The 21,059-nt window shown below is 45.3% G+C and overlaps 1 protein-coding gene across 4 annotated transcripts in view; it reads left to right on the top strand.

Annotated features, from left to right (window-relative positions):
* usp53b (ubiquitin specific peptidase 53b) overlaps nucleotides 1-21,059 on the top strand; it is a 62,135-nt gene that overhangs the window by 29,252 nt on the left and 11,824 nt on the right. For 2 of the 4 annotated variants that reach the window (XM_079616738.1, XM_079616740.1), the window contains 5 exons: nucleotides 266-434; nucleotides 3,840-3,953; nucleotides 4,369-4,494; nucleotides 15,036-15,690; nucleotides 15,771-15,835. In XM_079616738.1, the coding sequence (XP_079472864.1) occupies nucleotides 266-434; nucleotides 3,840-3,953; nucleotides 4,369-4,494; nucleotides 15,036-15,690; nucleotides 15,771-15,835 (1,129 nt within the window). The remainder of the gene's footprint in view (nucleotides 1-265; nucleotides 435-3,839; nucleotides 3,954-4,368; nucleotides 4,495-15,035; nucleotides 15,691-15,770; nucleotides 15,836-21,059) is intronic. The other 2 variants (XM_079616739.1, XM_079616741.1) reach the window with 2 other exon arrangements.

The raw sequence follows: 21,059 nt of genomic DNA, 5'->3' as shown, positions 1-21,059 counted from the left end.
AACGGGACATCTTTGTACCTTATTTACCCAACTTGATAGTAGTACCTTGTGTTCAAATATTACTACTCTAAGGTACTAAAATGCACTTTTTAGTGGTTAATAAGGTACAAATTTGTGATTTTATGGATACTGCCCCAGAGACAAGCTGTTGTACCCCTAAAGGGACAATTATTGCTCAATTTCTTTCAAAATGTGGTTAGCGCTCTGATATTTGAACCTCTTGTTATATACTGACATATTCTTGTATCCAATATCTTGAATCAAGATTGGCTCCAAGTGGAAAGATGTGGCATCCAAATGTATCCGAGGTCACTTCCAGCCACTCCTCTTATTCTATGCCAACCCGGATGGTACTGCAGTGTCCAATGAGGACGCCCCCAGACAGACCACCATGTGGTCCCGTTATAACTCCCCCCTCAATGGGAAAGGGACAGGTAAGACTGCTCATCTTGTTCAACAGTGTTTAAACAGAGGATATGATCCAAAAAATGTGGCCAATGATTTTAAAATCTTTTGAATAAATTGCTGTTTTTTTGTGTGTTTTTTCCCCCCTAATACTTGAAAACATACATGTGTGGCTTGGGGTGTAATCTTTTTTTTTTTTTATTCTATTTTTGACTATTACATTTTTTATCTGTTGGACCCAACAACATCAAGTCGATTCCAGCATTCATAAATTAAATATTAATAAATCAAGTAATTTTCTTCAAATCATTATAAAAGTGTTTTTTTATTATTATGAATGATCTTTTGTATGGAAATTAGGTACAGACCACTTTTCAATTAGTGCTGATAGTTATGTAAATAGTGTTTTTGTCCATAACAATAGTCTGTTTGTAACTCTGATTTTGAGCACAAATCCCAGTTTTGCAGCAAGCATTGCTGGGTGGATGAGTTGATTTCTGCTTGGGTTTCTGAACTCTACCAAGGACAGGGATTATCACCCACGCGCACTCTCTATCTCTGCCTTTCACTTTATCGCTCTCTCTCTTCCTGGCTGTCCTAATCCTTTCTCTCTGGCCTCTGCATTGCACAGTTATTCTCCTGTCCCCTCTACCGAATTTTCCCTCCATTTTCTCTTCCATTCTTGCTTTCCTCTGACTGATGTGCTAAATGGATATTCTCCCCAGTCTGTCGTACTCACATAGTCCTATTGGAATGGGAAAGCATTCTTATTTTCCCATGAAAAACTGTAAGTAGTCATTGTCTTTCTTTTCTTTTTCCTGTAAGTTGCATTGATTTTATTCTATTATTTATTCTATGTATTATTATTTGTTTCAATAGCTGACTACAGAAGGGAAATTTTCTTTTTCATTTTAGTATGTGCAGTTTTATGCACAGTGGGATGCAGCACAGAGCAGTGTTGTGCATGGGTAACTATTGCAGTTGTGCAGCAATTTGTGTACTCAACTTCCCTCCTCTGCTGAACCTTTGTGTATCTTTGGTAGTTGCTCAGTCTTGAAAGGTCTTAATGAGTTTTCTGGATTTGTTCCTCTGGTGCTTTTGAAAGGATGTTTAATGTGCGATCTGTGCCAGCTTGTTCCTGTAGTCTCTGCTGAGCTCTGTACTTTAGACTGAGTTGGCAACACTTCTGCTGAGCAGAACACAGATGCTCTCTCAGTAGTGATAGACTGCTGCAGTGCCTTGATTTCATCAAAGTTGCTAACTTTTCACTTGCTTCAAATGCTGGGCTTAAAAACAACATTACCTATTAAAGTATAAAGTGCAGGGTTCCTCAAATGTGGGCCGGCCGGAACACACTAAGGGTGCTTTCACACTGGCAGTTTAGTTTGGAACTGGGCATGGTTCGCATGGAAATGCTAATGTGAACGCTGTCATGCGGACCCGAGTGCGCACTGGGGTACCGAACCGAAACTACCTGGAGGAGGTGGTCTGAGTTTGTTTGCTCCCGAACCGTGCCGCTAAATACTGATTATTATGTATTTACTTAAATAAAACACATGTAAGGGATGATAGTGTTGATGAGTTACCTTGGATACGAGCGAGAGTGAGCCTGCTGTGTATTCGCACAGATCAGAATATCGGAATCAGGGCAAAAAATTTGGAAATCCATTGTCTCCTCAAAAAAGTCTGTTTGCAAGTAGCAGAAGGCACTTCTCACGTGTTGCTGGTACTCTAGCCGCCCTGGAACTCGATTTAAACCCTCGGGAGTACCGGCACTTTTTTTCCCACTTTGAGTACTTGCTGTATACAGAGTGTGATGGTGCAGCTTTTGCATAGTTTTGCTCAAACCCTGATCATATTCACCCACCTGTGATTTTCTAGTGATCCTGAAGACCTTGATTAGCTTCCTCAGGTGTGTTTCATCAGGGTTGGAGCTAAACTCTCCAGGACATTGGCCCTCCAGGGCAAGATTTGAGGAAACCTTGTGTAGTGGTAAATGCACACGTTTCCTAGTGCACACGTTGGTGCTCTTGATCCCATCCCACCTTTTCACTCTATAATTTCCTGTCCTCGCTGTCCCTGTAAATACAATTGGCCACGAAAAATTGTATTCATTGCAATCATTGTATTATTATAGTCATCATTGGTGTGTTCTCACAGTCGGTTCATGTTTCGATCAGTTCGTATTAGGTTTTGTGATTAAAGTTGGCATGAGCCGTAAGTTGCGATAGTCTTTTCTTCCCTGTTGTGACATATATCCTAGTGAAACAGTTTGCTATTGCTGTGATCTCATGTGAGTGACAGTTTGTCCCACCCTCGTGCCAGTAAACATGTCATCAGAGAAGAGAAGATATGTTGCTGCAAGAGGGAGGGGAAGTTATTTTGAATCAATATTATGAGGGCATATGAGTTTTTTTGTTTGTTTGTTTGTTTGTTTGTTTTAAGTCTTTCCCTCTTCAAGTTAGATTATATTATGATTAATGTCAATTTAAATCCAATACATTTTATATTGTTTTTATGGTGGTTTTAGTTTAACTGTATTATTATTTTATATTATTGTTTGTTTGATTTATTATACAGTATTAATGTGTGCATATCCACATTGCTCTTCATCTATGGGGAATGCAGTAATCCATGCACTTGTTTTTTCCCTCTTTATACATCTAGGGCGGCTCACTGTGTGTCCTATATAAGCAAGTTTGTCCTCTCTCTCTCTCTCTCTCTCTCTCTCTCCCAGCAGAAGTGTGCAGACGTAACAGAGATGTAATATAGTTTAGCAGGCCGTCTCTACCCAAAGCTGTTTGATTTGCAGATTGCATTGGCTTATTTGATTACTTAACTTTCTTTGGATGAGATACAGAATCAATTCGTAAAGGTCTTTCTCTGTGAATAAACCATAAAAATATGTCAATCTAAAGCAATATAGATATATACTATTAAACTGTAGTGCATTATGATACTAATCACATTATATGCCCCTTGCATGTGTTATGAGATTACACCAGCCAACAGTCAAGCCTAGTCATCATTTACTATCCCTTTTGTCTTTCCAAACTCGTGTTTCTTTCTTGTCTGGTTTGTCTTTCTTCTGTGGAGCGCAAAAGGAAACGTTTTACAGAATGTTCTCCCTGCTCTTTTCAAAAATTATGGTTTTACTTAACAATAACAACACTGCAAATGATTGACATGTGAACACTAAATATAAATGCAAAGTTAGAACTCAGAGTTCTTACAGTTGTTTATATTACTGCATTCAATTTTTTTGTGTTTTTATTGTTTTGAAACACACTGAACTAAAATGTAAATGTAATTCTTCTACTTAAAAAAACAAAACTTTTGCAATGGCAGAGTATTTATGTAAGACTGCATTTTAAAAAATCTAATTGGATGTAGACTTACCCCTGTGATTATCTGTCTCTCTTTCTCTGTTGCAGACACTCAGCTGTCAAGCTCTAAGAAACTGGACAGTGTGAGAGATGTGAGTGCTGGTTCCCAACGAACAAATCAGGGATCCCACAAAACACCAATGCAATCTTCATCCAATCGTTGTAAGTCATCATTACTGTATGCCTGTACAGTATTGTATGCTTCTACGCAATGGTTAAAGGGTTACTCCACCCAAAATGTAAAATTATCTCATAATTGACAAACCCTCATGTGTCCCAGTTGTATATGACTTTCTTTCTTCAGATGAACTCAAGTAAAGGTTTGTAGAAAAAAAAATATTCTTTGTGAGTCCATAACACAAGTTGATGAGTTCCTTAAAGTTGACGATTCAATAAAGTCATATGCTGTACTTCTGGAATTACATGAGGGTGAGTAAATCGTGAGAGAATTTCCATATCCCTTTAACTAAAGAAAGAAACAAAGTTTGAAGGAATTGCATTAAGTATAATTTTATGCCAAGAGTTAGAGCTCTTTAGAGTTTTGATCCTACCAATTTTTGCCCTTTCAATGTCTCAGTCAAAGTGCTTCCAGAAAGTCCCAGCAAGTTTCGAGAGTCTTCCAGAGATTTTGCTCACCGCGGAGGAGGACAGAGGAGAGATAGTGAAAGAAGCTACCGAAGATCAGACTCTCTCCAACACAAAGGTATGTTAATAAAAGATACATATATATATATAATGATATATTTTCATTATTGAATCTAAAATCAATTATCATCCTGTGGACAGCCTTTGTAGAGTCCATTATATTTTTCTCTATAAAAAATCCAACAGAATAATGCATTTCTAATGATAATTTACTAATGATAAGCTACTAAAGTGTCATACAATAATTATACTCTTTTTTACTAATGTGCTCATAAAATATTTACACTTTAATCATATTATGTTAGTGTTGTTGACCATACACTCATCCATTTTTCCCTTGTAGTTTTTTTAATTTTGTACTGTAGTTTTTGGAGATTTGTGTGTTGCACATTGCAAAATGGTTTCCACTGATAATATGCATCAATCATCCTCACGCCAAAAAATAATTGCTAAACCTTTTTATGAACACAAGAGCCCTTTTAACATGAGCTGGATTTTAGACTTTTATTTTGCTACTGTAGTACTGTCCTTTTTTTTCTACTTTATGTCTCTGAAATTAGGTTTCATATGATAATTTTTATTGCATTTATGCATCTTTTGCTATAAATTTGAGACAGTATAAAAATATTTGTAACTTATATATCTGTATGTATATGTATATGTATATATATATATATATATATATATATATATATATATATATATATATATATATATATATATATATATATTAGTCATCATACATATATATAGGCCTACATCTAATGTTGTTGATCAATCAGACATTTTGAATCTACCAGATTTTAATATTAATAACAATTTTTAAATGCTATTATTGAGTCCACCGAATTATATATTTTTTTTTTAAATACAATGAATTAACTAATGATTAATCAATGCAATGATTTTTTTCCTTTTAGTGAACCTTATTTTTTAAGCATACACAGCCAGCCACTGTTTATTTAGTTGAGATAGCAGCTTACAGATATTTTTTTCTGGGAGTTTGAAAACATGAAACTCGTGCGCTCGTTGTGATTCAACATTTCTATTTTCAGCTGGGGGCGCTTGCTCTGACAGACGGAGCTTCTAAGGGCAACTTACACACAGGAAAAAGTTTGAGTACTGGCTAACCTCCAAAATAACAGCAAACCATCTGTCCTATTAAACAGGCTGCAGAAAGCATATCTGTTCAAAGAGGCTTACTATTCATGTTAAAAGTAATGTAACCTTATGAATGACTGAGTCTTACTAGGTTCCACATAGTTGTGTTTGATAACACTTTACAATAAGATATCATTTGATAACATTAGTTAACTAATGAGGGTTAACATGATAATACAAAATAATTCAAACACATTTATTAATCTAATATTAATTTCAACATTTACTAATACATCATTAAAATCAAAAGTTGTATCTGTTTATATTATTTAATGGACCTGAGCTAACAATGAACAGTTGTATTTGTATTACCTGAGATTAAAAAAGATAATACTGTTTATGCACTATCATCATAATGCATAGTGCATTTTCATAATGCATTAACATTAGTTAATGCATTACCTAATGTTAACTAATGGGACCTTATTTTAAAACCTTTTTTTTTCAGTTAAGTTAAAGCAAAATAATAATAATAATAATAATACATCATTAGAGACATTATAGAGTCCCCTGAAAATGCCTGATCTCTCATACTTTTACAACACTTTAGAAGATTTATTATCTAAATGAGTAAATATTACTACATTATATTGCCCTATTATCTAACATCATTAATGTGCATTTAAATCAATAGAATCAGCATGAAATTATGATTTATATCTACTGTGTCCTTAAACAGCATTTGGACAAACCAGATTTATTACCAGTTTGTGTCAGCGCAAACAATCTTTTGGCGTTAAAAAAAAGTATCGGGTTACGACTGTAACTCTTGTTCCCTGAGAAAGGGAACTCTAACTGTGTCGGTAAAGAAATGGGGGAACACCCCTCAGCGTAGCGCGTCTGAATCATGAATGAAACTAAACCAATCCTATTGGCGTTGCATGATGACGTAGCGTGTCATGGTATACACGGATGTGTACAAAGGAACACCAGCAGAGTTAGCTTCACTATGAAGCAAGTCACTCCAGGCGGGGTGAGGCGTGGCGAACCGACGCAGTGTCTCGTTCGCTTTCTCAGGGAACAAGGGTTACAGTCGTAACCCGAGACGTTCCCTTACGAGGGAACTCGAACTGCGTCGGTGACGACACTATGGGAACGAGATACCCATGCCACAACAAACCCCGCCTGTCCCAGTGTGAAGCTACCTCAGGCACAACTAGGACGAGAGCACTTGTGCGCTGGGTGTAGAGGGAAGGTCCAGACTGTAGAATCTCATGAATGTGTGTGGAGTGGCCCAGCCAGCCGCCTCGCATATGTCATGGATTGGTGCCCCTGAAAGGAGGGCTCTAGAGGACGCCATGCCTCTGGTAGAGTGAGCCCTCACGGTCATAGGTGAAGGCAATTTTGGCGATTGGTGAAGGCGATTGCTGATGGTTTGTTTAGAGGCAGGGAGCCCCTTCTTGGGGGACCCGAAACACACCAGCAACTGGTCCGCCCTCCTCCACTGCGAAGACCAAATGAAGAGCAGAGCAAATGAAGTCTTCCATCTTCCGCCGTCACATGAGGTGGGGGATGAAACGCCTGCAGAACCGTTGACCCCACCATATTAGACGGCACCTTAGGGACGTATTAGATGGTACCTTAGGGACGAAGCCCTGCAGGATGGCCTTAATTCTCCCAGGAGCAAATTCCAGGCACTGTGGGGACACTGAGAGCGCCTGGAGATCTCCTACCCTCTTAAGAGAGGTGATGGCAAGGAGAAAGGCTATCTTAATAGTCAGGTTCTTGGCCTCAGCCGACTCCAGAGGCTCGAATGGGGCCTCAACCAACCCTTCGAGAACCACTGCCAGGTCCCAGGTGGGAATGTTGGTCTCATCCTCAAGGCCCCACGGAGGAAACGTACGACCAGCTGATGCCTCCCCAGAGGCCCATCACCCAGAGGAGTGTGGAAAGCCACAATGGCAGCCACGTACACCTTGAGTGTGGACGGGGTAAGCCCAGCAGAGAAGCGATCTTGGAGGAACTCCAGTACAGAAGCCACTGGGCAGTGAACTGGGTCCAACGCACGCTCTCTACACCAAGTGGAAACCACATTCCACTTTAGGCCGTACAACTTCCTCGTGGAAGGACCTCTGGAACTGAGTATAGTCTCAACCACTCCCACTGTCAGGCCAGCTTCTAGGTACTGTACCCCCGTACGCTTCTAGACGTGGTGGCCGAGGGTGGAAAACTAAGCCCCCCGCCTCAAGCTCCGTTCACACCGCCAGCGACTTTGTATGTCGCTAGTCTCTGTACTGTGTAGTCGCTTGTGGGCGTTCCTAGTATTGTCACTCTAATGTTATTGGTAGACATTTTATTATATCCATGAATCCATGAAATCATCATTTTATTATATCCATGAATGTGGTTACAGTCAAATCATATAAAACAGTGAAATAGCCCTCGAACCTTTCTGTCTTGCCTGCACTCGAGACGGTGACGTGAGCTCCACTGAAAGTCTTCTTTCCTATTGGTTGTCGCTCGCGAAAATTGCTTCTCATTTGCATAAAGTTGAAATTTCTGAACTTTTGTCACGTGTCTCGCGTAGCTTGACACGCCCACATTCTGTCGCCAACGGTCACTGTCGCCAGGAAGTCGCCAGCGCTCCATTGAAATGAATGCGATCATGTCGCTCTGTCGCTGGCGGTGTGAACGGGGCTTGAGACAGCAGGTCCCTCCTCATAGGGATCTGCCATGGCGGGCCTGCCAGGAGTGATATGATGTCTGAGAACCATACTCAGGCCGGCCACAACGGAGCTACTAACAGTACAGTACTAACAGCTGACTTCGTCTTGACGGACCCTTTCCAGAACTCCTGGGAGCAGAGCGATCGGGGGAAATGCATACAGACACAGCCTCGGCCACGTCTGCACCATGGCATTCAACCCCAGCGGGGCTGGATGCGTGAGGTAGAACCACAGTGGACTGTGTGACGTCTCTCGAGATGCAAATAGGTCTTCCACTTCCACTGGGCCGAACCTCTCGCATATCAACTCCACCACCTCGGGGTGGAGTCTCCATTCCCCGGGTCTCAGCCCCTGCCGCGACAGCATGTCTGCTCCCTGATTCTGGTCCCCCGGGACATACATCGCCCTGAGAGACGACAGTCTCCGCTGGGACCACAGGAGGATCTTATGCGCCAATCTGAACAGAGGGCGCGATCTCAGACCCCCCTGGTGATTTAAATAGGACACCACTGACATATTGTCGGTTCTCACAAGAATGTGGTGACCTCGGAGGTCTGGCAGAAAACTCCTCAGACCTCGGAACGCCACCAACATTTCCAGGCAATTTATATGCCATGAGGAATGATGGTCCTGCCATAAACCCTTTTGCAAAGCGAGCCCGTGAGGGAGGCGTCTGTCGAAACTGCTTCTCGGCGACATGGCGCTCCCAACACGGGACCTTGGGACAAAAACCAAGGTTTCTTCCACATTGACAGAGAACGAAGGAATCTGCGCGTAACCCTTATCATGCGAAATGCCGTGTGCGCTAAGCATTCACTACATGTCATGGGGGGGACGCCCCGGGGGACACCAAAGGGGATATACATACAGAACGGCACCGCCGGTCTATACTGAACTCATGTACCCTTATAGCGCAGCTCAACCAGGGCAGTCGTTAGAGACTTTTAGACTGAAAGAAGTCTAGCCTGCAGGGCGGGAACTTCCAGGTTATAAAACCTAACACATGTAGAGGGGGAGGCCCAGCCTGCCGCTGTACAAATGTCATGAATAGAATCCCACTGGACCAAGCCCACGAAGAGGCCATGCCTCTGGTGGAGTGAGCCCTGACGCCCAGAGGGCATTGCAGGTCTTTTGACGCATGAGCCGCAGCAATAGCGCCCACTATCCATCTGGATAGGCTATGTTTCGAGGCAGCGAGACCCTTGGTGCAAAAAAAAGCTTCTCCGAGCAACTGAAGGCGGCGGAGCGCGTGATGTAAATTTTCAGCGCTCTGACAGGGCAAAGGAGGTTGGCGTCGACCTCGCTGCCGGATGTCGGCAAAGCTGAGAGTGAAATGATCTGCGCTCTGAAGGGGGTGCCGATCGCTTTGGGGACATAACCATGTCTCGGTTTAAGGACGACTTTAGGCAATGGGCGTTGTCTATCGACGCGAATAGGTATGGCTCTGAGCGAGCACAGAGGGTGCTGAGCCCAAACAAGCAGGCGTTCCGCCAGATTGCAGAGGATTCTGGATCTGACACCGCCCTGGCGGTTCACGTATGATACCACAGACATGTTATCCATGCGAACCAGTACGTGGTGGCCCCGGAGAAATGGAAGGAAGTATTTCAAGGTGTTCTCGACCGCTATCAGCTCCAGACAGTTTATATGGATGCGCTTCTCCGTGTCTGACCAGAGGCCAAATACCGCCCCAACCTAGGTTGTCTGTCGAGATAGCTTTTCGGTACGAGACAGCTCCCATTGTCACTCCCCGCTGATACCAGTCGGTCACTATTCAGGGCTGCAGAGCTGAAACGCAGCTCTGAGTCACTCTGATTCGCAAACCGCCGGAGGCGCAGGCTCGGTGATGTACACGAGCGTTCAGCCAGCGTTGCAGAGGGAGCATACGCAATAGACCTAGCTGGAGCACTGCTGCGGCTGAAGCCATAAAGCCCAGCATTCTCTGTAACGTTTTCAGGGGAAAAACACTGCCTTTCTGGAAAGACGCGGTCAGACGCTGAACACGGCGCACGCGCGCTGTGTTGACAAGCGGGCCGTCATCAGCACCGAGTCGAGCTCTATTCCCAGAAAAGAGTATGACTGACGGGGCAGCAGTGAGCTCTTGGTCCAGTTGACCGTGAGACCCAAGCTTTCCAGATGACTGAGTAGCACAGTTCTGTGAGATATGAGTTCCGCCTCTGATTGTGCTAAAATCAGCCAATCGTCCAAATAGTTCAGGATTCGCATCCCCTGACGCCTCAGGGGAGCGAGAGCCGAGTCCATGCACTTCATAAATGTACGGGGTGCTAATGACAGGCCGAACGGTAGGACGGTGTACTGATATACCTGACCGTCGCAGGCGAATCTCAAGAATGGCCTGTGACAGGGTATGATCTGGATCTGAAAGTACGCGTCTTTCAGATTGAGAGAAATAAACCAGTCCCTCGGGCGAATTTGCGCAAGGATTTGTCTGGTCGTGAGCATTTTGAACGGTCTTTTCATGAGAGCTTTGTTCAAATGTCTCAGATCTAGTATAGGTCTGAGAGCTCCGTCCTTCTTGGGTACGAGAAAATAACGGCTGTAAAAGCCTGACTCGTTTATAGAAGGATGTACCGGCTCTATTGCCCCCTTGCACAACAGTTTTGCTATTTCTGTGCGAAGTAGGTGTGCTACTTCTGGGTTCACGCTCGCCACGGTCCGGGCTCGAAAGCGCGGGGGACGGCGAGCGAACTGCAGCTTATAGCCCTGTTTTACAACGTTCAGCACCCATTCTGACACGCCCGGGATCGCTTCCCATGCTTTCGTACGCATAGCTAGGGGCAGAATGGTCTCCGTGTTCTGACCGCCGCACTGCGCGGGTTCGAGTAACTGAAACGGAGGTATCAGCGTGGCGCGCGTGCCCTCGTTGTCTGAATAGTACTGCTCGCTGACGACCGGCTGGGCTGTTTCACATTCAATGACTCGTTCGCTTGGGACGGAGAACAATTTGTGGCGCGAACAGTGGGGCGCATGAGCGATATTGGGGTAACAGTGTTTATCAGTAAGCGTGAGCGCTCCACGCAGTCACAGAGCTTACGTTCAAAACACGGCCGGTGAGCTTTAATGGTTTCGCCCCCTAGGATAACTGTGTAGCAGAGCGGACAGTGTGTAGGTGTGGGCACTGGGACGTGGGCACAATTCCTACATTTATCACTCGAGCGGTACGTGCCCGCTTTATGTGAGTTGGCTCTGTGACAGATAGAGACACTGGAGGGGACGTGTTTGTGTGTAGGGGTGAACACATTGGAGTGGGCACATTGTCTACACTTATAACACAATCGGCTGGAGCCGTAGGAACAGACATTACACTCTTTTTGAGATTTATCTGGGTCGCCCTGAAAACGGCGTTTGTGTGTAGGCGAGCGGGTTGCGCGTGCAGGCGAGCGGCGCGTTCAGACTCGCTCATGTCGGCGAGCGTCAACCAAAAGTGCCTCTCCGTAACGGTGAGCGAGGCCATGCACCTTCCCATAGCCTGGGCTGCGAATTCCGTGGCGCGGAGGGAAAGGTCCGTCGCGCTACGCAGATCCGTGACGACCTCCTGAACCGGGCCTTTCTCGTCCATACGGCGGAGGAGTTCGGCCTGGAGGATCTGGAGGACAGCCATAGAGTGCAGGGCGGAAGCGGCCTGTCCAGCGACGGCGAAGGTGCGGCTGACAAGGGCTGAAGTGGTCCTGTAGGCTTTAGACGGGAGGGCAGACTTTGAGTGCCATTTTGCTGATGGCGGGCAAAGGTGCACTGCGACAGCCTCTTCCACTGGGGGAATCCGGCTGTAACCTTTCTCGACGGCTCCGTCCACGTGGGAGAGAGTCGAAGAGGCAGGAGAGCGGAGTCTCGCGGAGAATGGAGCGTTCCACGATTTAGAGAGCTCGGCGTGGAGCTCTGGCAGGAAGGGTGCTGACCTAGAAGTGGGCGCTAGGCGGCGGCTAGGTAGAAAGCACCCGTCGAGCCTGTTGGGCGCGGGTGCCTCTGGTGGAGACCATTCGACGCCTAGTTTGTCGACGGCCATGGTGAGGAGGCGGATGAGTTTGGCGTCCACATTAGACTGGGCCCGGCCAGATTCCTGTGTCGAAGAGGAGGCGGAGCGGAGAGATCCGGACCACTCTTCACTGTCCGACGCCAGGAGAGAACAGCTGTCGTCAATAGCGTCTTCCCCCGCCTCGTCCCCTGGGTCGACGGCATTGAGGGCCGAAGCCGCCATCTGCGCGCCGGGAAGGGGGGGCGGTGAAGGGGAACGCAAAGCTCGAGGGGAAGGTTCCTCTGATGAAAATCAGAGGTAAGCAGCCTGAGCCGTCCTTTTATACGCTAAGCCACTCCCATATTGGCGGGCTTTGACGCGTGAGGGCTCAGTGGTGGGCTGCTGCAGTTGCCGCGAGGCAGCCAATGAGCGTGCAATACAGCCCGCTCTAGGTCTGCCTGCTGCTGCACTGCATTGACAATATATACAAATTTAAGGATACATTTTTGGCTTCAATATCTCGAGCAAAGAGACTTTACCCGGTGCGTAATTTTACATTACGCAGTACGAGAGAACCTCTCGTAAGAGAACCCCTTGGTCTTCAACCACCATTGGAGGGCCCTCATGTGCAGCAGGCCAGAAGGTATCATGGTGGACGCTGCTGACATGAGACCCAACACCCTTTGGAAGTGTTTCACTGTGATGGCGTGGCTTAGCTTTACCCTGGATACTGTGGTCAATATGGACTCGATACGTACAGGAGACATTTGTGCCTGCATCGATGTTGAGTCCCACACCACCCCCAAGAACGTAATCCGTTGGGCGGGTGTTAACGCGCTCTTTTTCTCTTTTTCTGTTGAGGCTCAACCCCAAGCGCTGAATGTAGCCAAGGACGACATATCGATGCCGAATTGCCATTTCTCGAGACTGGGGCAGGATAAGCCAGTCGTCGATGTAATTCAGCACGCAGATGCCCTGGACCCTCAGAGGTCTCATATGAGTTAGGACCACCAAAGGCGAGGACGGAGTTGTTTTTGCGGCTGACCTTTTTGCATATGCATAGAGGAGTTTCCCTTTCAGACCCAAAATTGATGGGAGGAGAGTATTTAAATGAATCACGCAATGGTATTTACTAATTATTGCGCTTGTCAATTTACTGGTATTTGTGCCAATATTTAACGCCCAAAAAAGCATTTCTTAACCCATTTTGCGACGTGGCTACAATTGTTGACTTGCTGCTAGGAGGAGACACCACCACAGAGAACAGAGAGAGCGTGGTACAAAATATTTTCCCCTTGTATTCATTTCTTTGGAATGCCAGAGGAAGACATTGGGCCCTATTTTAACGATCTGAAACGCAAGTGTCAAAGCGCAAAGCGCAAGTAACTTTGTGGGCGGATCCCGGCGCTGTTGCTATTTTCCCGGCGGGATAAATGACTCTTGCGCCCGACGCAAATCTAAAAGGGGTTGGTCTGAAGTAGCTTCATTATTCATAGGTGTGGTTTGGGCGTAACGTGAAATAAACCAATCAGAGCGTCCTCTCACATTCCCTTTAAGAGCCGGCGCGCTTGTTCCATGGCGGATCGCTATTATAACGGCGGATTTGCCGGCGCACGCCAGGAGCGGTTCACAGCCGAGGAAACCGACGTTATGTCAGGGCTGTAAAACACAGAGAAGTGACATTGGGGATGATGGGAGAAACCCACCCAAATTAGCTTCGGTTAAACAGGCGTATAATTTGGGTAGTAAATGTGTAGCCTAATCTAGATTTTTTTTTATTTTTTTTTATCTATAGATAGATCTTTTTCACATCTTCACGGACACAACAATGATTTCCCTCGTGTGTTAATATTTTTCCTTGTAATAATGTATGATTTGCAAAAATGAAAACTGCTGCATCTGTTTATATTAGAGAATCAAAGTGGATGCGCGTTAACATTATGGCCAAGCACGCGTCCTTAAAATACCATAACGCTCAACGCGCCACTGTCTTTAGACTTTTTTTTTTTCCTGGTCAATGGCGCAATTGCTTTCTAAAACTGGAAAATAGCACCATGGAAGTTTTGCGCCGGAACACACCTCCTCTTTGCGCTGAACCGCCCCCGCGAGCGCAAGTTCATTTCCTAATTTACCGACGTGCGTCTGTGGAGGGAAAAGTCCGCTGTGCGCGGGTGCAAAATAGGAATGATACATGCGTCGGTGTTCTAAGTCAATTGCGCTGGGTGCAAGATAGGGCCCATTATCCGAACATATCGTTTGCCATGCCATGCTATTTTTTATTTGCTAAAGGCCATGCTGTTTCCTGAGAAAAGCATATGCGTAAAATCTGCATATATATAGGCCTATAGATGTGTACGTACGTGTTTGTCAGATTACATATAACAAGTTGCGCCTGTGTTGACCCATACCTGATGAGCATCAGCTCTGCCTATTTGCGACCCAACGCTAATTTGCGCTGCTCTTGGTAGATTGCGTTGGTCATTATGTAAATGATTAGACTGTGTCTGTTCTTTTATTCGCAAGTCAGCAGTAGATCACGCGCAAAACTTGCCACTCCCATAAAATATGACAACCGGAACAAAAATTAAAATTTTAAGGAATATATCAGTTTGTTTTAAAATTTGACATATAAAAGTTTTTTTTTGTCAAATGCTTTGGCTTGAAAAGTGTATATTTGCAAACATTCTTTCAATTATATTATATGTTATTTCAAAAAAGTATTCATTTAAAGTAGCTTATATATCCAAATATATTTTGGACCACTGTACATTTATATTTATAATTTGATTTTTTCTTTAGATATGACATATACTCAATCATCTTCTCCCCCTGAAAATGGCTCGAGGTTTCATTCGGACCAGAGACAGAGAACTCTCTCCTCACGAGTCTCTCGACCTGAGCATTCTTCAGTACATGTTCGTGTATCACCCCAGGAGTTGCGCTCAAACCAGGGAATGGCCACTGGCACCAGTCGTCACATTGATTCATCATCTCTTTGTCATCGTGGGTCCACAAATCTCCCCGAGCGTGGCAAGTCCAAGCCCTCATGGAGACCAGTGCGAGAGGTCCTGAATGTGGACAGTGTGCTGAGCGAACTAGAACAACGTCAGCAGCAGCAACAACGTGGGAGCCCTCGATGTGTCCGCCGCTTTGGCCATGAGAGAGGGCTGATGAAGGAGAAACCAAAAGGTCTGATGACTATTTACGAAGATGACTCACGTTTGGAAACTGAAAGTCAAAGCTCCCAGGAGTCTCAGCGACAGATGATGGTGACCAGACCTAAAGGTGGAGCAAATGTAGCACAGCGGAGTGATAATTGGATGATCCAGAGGACAGAGTCAGGATACGAGAGTAGTGATAGGTTGAGCAGTGGTTCCACCAATCCTGACTCACCAGGTGTTGAGAACTTCACAGGCAAAGAGCTCAAACTCGGTCAAGAAGCACAGCACCTCAGGTAGGATAAATTAAGTAAAGATTGGTGTGATTTTTTTCTTTTGGATTCCTTGGTCTTAATGCAGTGGTGTATTTTCTCAGGGATCAAGGCCATAATAATCAAGGTGACTCAAAACTGGAGGCAGTGCGTTCTCCGCTGTATCACAGTGAGTGTTACCCATATGCCAGTTTCTTTAGATACTGTATGAGGCAAATTTAAATTAGACTGTAAATCAGCTCTAAAAAGTCAAAAGTTTAATTATTCAGCTCAAGTCAGTTCAGTTTGTTGATTCAGTTCTGTTCAATAACTGTGTAAAGTCCATCAATTATGAAATTAGTTAAATACAAAGTTCTGTCATCAAACTCTTGATGGCGCAGGCTAATATGTCCTTAACTTAATCTGCTTGCAATCAATGAGCTTGCGTGCTCAACCTTTAAATATTTAGTTAGCATTTTCTGTAGCAGTACAGCATTTTTTCAGAAACCCTCCACCTTCCCCAGCTCCACCTTTATAGATCTGATATGGGTAATTCATGTATAATATATTGTACAGCAGCAGTATGTCTTTCTTGCTGGCAGCAATAACAGCAGCAGTGTAGCAGATCTATTCTGTCAAGACCAAATATATGAAGAGTTTGGTTCCAAAACGCGATAAACGCAATTTTTTTTAAAAAATGAGTAAACGCAAAAAATGAAAAGTCAATATTTAATTTTACGTAAAATGCGATATCCGGCGTGTTATTCTGTCATGTTTACTCCTTTTCTTTCCAAACCGCGATAAACGCCAGTCTGCTTCCTCTGCAGAATGCGATACATCCGCTCAACCAATCACAGCGCACCATTCCACGCATTGTAAACAGTAATAGCGGCGCTTTGAATACACCCAGCATTCTAGTTTTCCTTATATTTAAGTACTTCGTGATCAACAAACAAAAACAAAAATGAATAATTTTGACGGCATTGATGAACCTTTGGTGGTTTCTGTGGTGGGGAAGAAACGTAAGCCATCGAAATCGAATAATTTACGTGAGGAGTCAACTAAATGAATGTAACAGGGCAAAGATGAATGTACTTTTCGGAGTTGAATGTAAGGGAAATGCCATTTTGGAATTTCTGTGGTCTAATGTGATGTTGTTCATGACAAAATTTTTGTTTATTGTTGTAATTAATTTATAGCATTAACAAGATGACCCATCACTACCCAAATACATTTTCAAGTTCAGTGGCTGTCATATGTAGATCAACTTACTTGGTTGTGTATTTTCAACAGTTTCAATATGAAAAATTACTTTTTTTCAACGATTCAATGAATTATTTGCATTTTGAAAAATAAAAGTTTAATGGATTTATAGCTTTTTGGGGGGGAAAATATCAGTTTTTATAATAAATCTTTGAAAATTAAAATCTGGATTTGAACTTTTTATGTTATTATAACATAAAGATGCTATGTGAAAGTTTGAAACAGAAAATAGTGGTTCCCTTTCAAGGGAACTTGAGCTGTGTCGAGACGCGGTGGAAACGCCTTGCATGATTGCGTCGTGAAGCACGTGTAAAATCAGTCCAATGGAAAAATGAGACGTCATAGGCGGGTGACGTCATCGACCAGGAAGCTATAAAGCACCCTTGCGATCATACCACATTAGCTTTGTTGCCTTCAGCATGTGCGATCTGTGTTACTGTCCTTTGTCTATTTATTGTTGTCTGTCTCAGTATCTAGATATATATTATGGAGAAACAAGAATGCAAAACGTTGTGTTGTTCCCTACCCTCGTTTTATCTCGGGTGGGGACGCGCATCAGCTTTGCGTTGCTTGTTTGGGAATAGAGCATACCCAGTCAGTTCTCGAGGGGGCTGACTGAGCATTGCGAGAGGTTGTCTGTTTCACCTCGCTCCCGCTGGGCGTTCTTTGAGGAGGACGGTTCGGTGCACGCTCCCCGAGGCGCGAGTCCGCGACGCGCATCTTGGGGATCGCAAATGGATCTAACAGCGAGGTTTGAGACGGGCGCGCCCTATCTCTGCCTTCACATGTTAGATCCAGTGCCTTATCTCAGGGAGAAGCACGCGCTGCGGTTTCTTCTCCCAGGGATGAGACACTCGTGCTGCGATCTCCAGTTCCGAGGAATTGGTATCGTTAATGTTTAAAAAAAAAAGAAAAAAAAGAAGAGGGATTGCAACGCTGCCAGTTCGGTTTTCCTGCCGGTTCGCCGTTCAGGACACCGAGGTGTCAGCGACCCCAAACGATTCTCCGAGGAGGGTCGTAGAGCAGTCAGTTCGGTTTCCCTGCCGGTTCGCCGTTTCAGGGCGCCAAGGTGCCTGCTTTTTCCAATGATTCTCTGAGGAGGGTCGTAGGAACTAAGCTAGTTAGAGGTAGGCAAGATCTGAGGACTGTCGTTATCTCTAATGAAACTTAGACAAGAAGTCCTGACGCTGAGGCTAACAGGCTTCTGAGGGTTCCTCCGGGGAAGGAACGGTTTTGAGAAATCGTTTCTCCTCGGCGCCCTCTGGGGTGCGACTCTCTGAGGAGGGTCGCAGCGCTGCCAGTTCGGTTGTTCCCTGCCGGTCCTCCGTTCAGGGCACCGAGGTGTCAGCGTCCCCAAACGATCCTCCGAGGAGGGTCGTAGAACGGTCAGTTCGGTTGTTCCCTGCCGGTTCGCCGCTTCAGGGCACTGAAGTGACTGTTTAACCAAATCCAGAGGCCAGTCTCGAGAGACTGGTGCCCTTAGCAGATTTTCTGGCAGCGTGCAAACTACTGCCACATATTTCTCAGTGGGTCCTGCTCACTATAGAAAAGGGTTTCAGAATTCAGTTCGATTCTCGTCCGCCCAGATTTCTAGGGATCCTCCCCACAGTGGTGGACCCCAAGCAGGCTCTGGTTATGGAGCAGGAAGTACTGACACTTCTGCAAAAAGGAGCTATAGAAGGGGTTCCTCCTCCCAGGAGACAGTCAGGGTTTTTACAGCCGCTACTTCATTGTTCAGAAAGAGGATGAGGGGTTGCGTCCTATTCTAGACATGTGTCAATTAAACAGCAGATTTCAGAATCTCATGTTCATAGTATGCTTACACTAATATGATTGTGTTACAGATTCAGCCCGAGGACTAGTCTTTCACAATAGACTTGAAGGACGCTTATCTATCCATGGCATTAACCTATCCAGGGCATTCGCGTATTATACTATCGACGATTGGTTGATCCTAGCTCAATCTGAGCAGATGGCAGTTCGGCATCAAGATGTCGTTCTGTCTAATTTAAAGATGGGGTTGCGACTCAACGCCAAGAAGAGTGTGCTCCTCCCAGCTCAGAGGACCACTTTTCTAGGTGTATTATTAACGATTCGCCGTAAATGGGGTAAAACTAGGCCAGTCACTCACTGTGGAACAGTTTCAGACTGTTGGGTCTCATGACAGCTGCATCCAACGTAATTACTTTTGGCCTTCTGTACATGAGACCCCTGCAGTGGTGGCTCAGGACCAAGGGGTTTTCTCCGAGGGGAAATCCGTTTTTGCATGATCAAGGTCACGCGGCTATGCCTACATGCCTCGGTCATGTGGAAGAATCTTGGTTCCTCGCCCAGGCCCTGTGTTGGGGGCTTCTTGTCGACGCTTATCATGAGTGATCACTCGGCGAAGGGTTTTTGGCAGGACCATCTTCCTTTTGGCACATAATTGGCTAGAAGTGATGGCGGTATTCCGAGAATCTCAACACTTCCTGTCAGACCCGAGAGGTCACCATGTGCCTGTCCTTCTGGACAATACACTGATGGTCTCCTATATCAGAGCAGATGTCCTGTTGAGGCAGGGGCTGAGGCCCGGGGAATGGAGACTTTACCCCGAGGTGGTAGAGCTGCTTTGGGAGAACTTCGGTTAAAACTTTGCCCTTGTGGTTATCCGCTTGGACTGGATGCGATGTATTAGGTGTGGTCGAGGCTACACCTGTACGCATTTCCCGATATCTTTGCTCCCGGGAGTTACCCTCATCTGGAGTTATGGATACTGTGGGCTTGGCCTCTGAGGGGGCCCAGCTCATAGATTCAGGTCTCTCGACTGAGGTCGTGAAGACCATACTCCAGTCTAGAGCTCCCCCCACGAGAAGACTGAATATGCATTGAAATGTAAACTGTTCTCTGCCTGGTGCGGTGAACACCTTCTGAATCTTGCTATCTGCCCTATGGTACAGTACTTGATTTCTGCAATGAATGTTTCTTTACTGGGTTATCTCTGAGAAGAGATCCTTATTTCGTCTTTTCCGTGGTACATGAGGCTGAGGCCTGCACATACTTGGATTTGCACCTGGTATGGTGATAGTCTTTCTTCACCCTAGGCCGGGTTGTATTCCTAGGTCCCTACTAAATTTGCGGGTCATTTGTGCTGCTGGCCTTCTGTCATCCACCTTAATCAGGAAAAGCTAAACAGATATTGAGCAAGTGAGTAGTTGAGGCTTACTTGCTTATGTAGCGGCCAGACAGCCTTCACCTTTGGCTGTCTGGGCCCACTCTACTAGGAGTATGGCTGCCTCTAAGGCTTTAATTTCAGGAGTTTCTCTCCACGACATCTGTAATGCGGCAGGCTGGTCCTCACCGCATACATTTGTTCGATTTTATGATTTGGACCTAGACTCCACTCCAGGGTCTAGGGTGCTTGTTTCTTAGTGTGCACATGGTCTTCATACAGAACAGGCATTTGTCATATGGCGCCGTGGGTATATGGTTCCCAATGCGTCTCGACGCAGCTCGAGATCCCTTGAAAGGGAACGTCTCAGGTTACATATGTAACCCTGGTTCCCTGAGAGGGAACAAGACGCTGCGTCGCCTTGCCATACTCCCTGCATGCCTGTGATCGACTTGCTTCAGGCTTTTCAGAAGCTGGCGCGGTCTGATCTCAAGGGTGCTTTATAGCTTCCTATTCGATGACGTCACCCGCCTATGTCGTCTCATTTTTTCCATTGGACTGATTATACACGTGCTTCACGACGCAATCACACAAGGCGTTCCCAATGTGTCTCAGGGAACGTCTCGTTACGGATGTAACCCTTGTTCCCTGAGTAGGGAACTGAGACGTTACGTCGAATGACGACAAAATGGGGTTCGCTTAGAAGCCTATCCTCTTCGAACAGTAATAAAACGAGCCAATGGCAAGCAAATTCCATGGGTCTGCTGAATTTGCATAGCGTAACTCCGCCCCACCTCGTGGGTATAAAGGAAGTGCGCCAGCAACATGCAGAAATGCTTCTTCGCTGAAGGAGCCAAGACTGAACTCAGGCTGTTCCAGCGGTACAGCGGAAGTGGCAGGAAGACGTAACGTCTCCCTGTCGTGAGACTAACACAGACGAAGGACTCCTACTTAACACAGGAATACCAAGGTACACTGGGAAGCATATCTCAGTAGAAATATG

The sequence above is a fragment of the Phoxinus phoxinus genome (genome assembly GCF_949152265.1).
Source record: "Phoxinus phoxinus genome assembly, chromosome: 6".
In the NCBI taxonomy this organism is placed as follows: Eukaryota; Metazoa; Chordata; class Actinopteri; order Cypriniformes; family Leuciscidae; genus Phoxinus; species Phoxinus phoxinus.
Note: the sequence above shows the minus strand (reverse complement) of the source record. Positions and strands in the feature narration are given on the sequence as shown.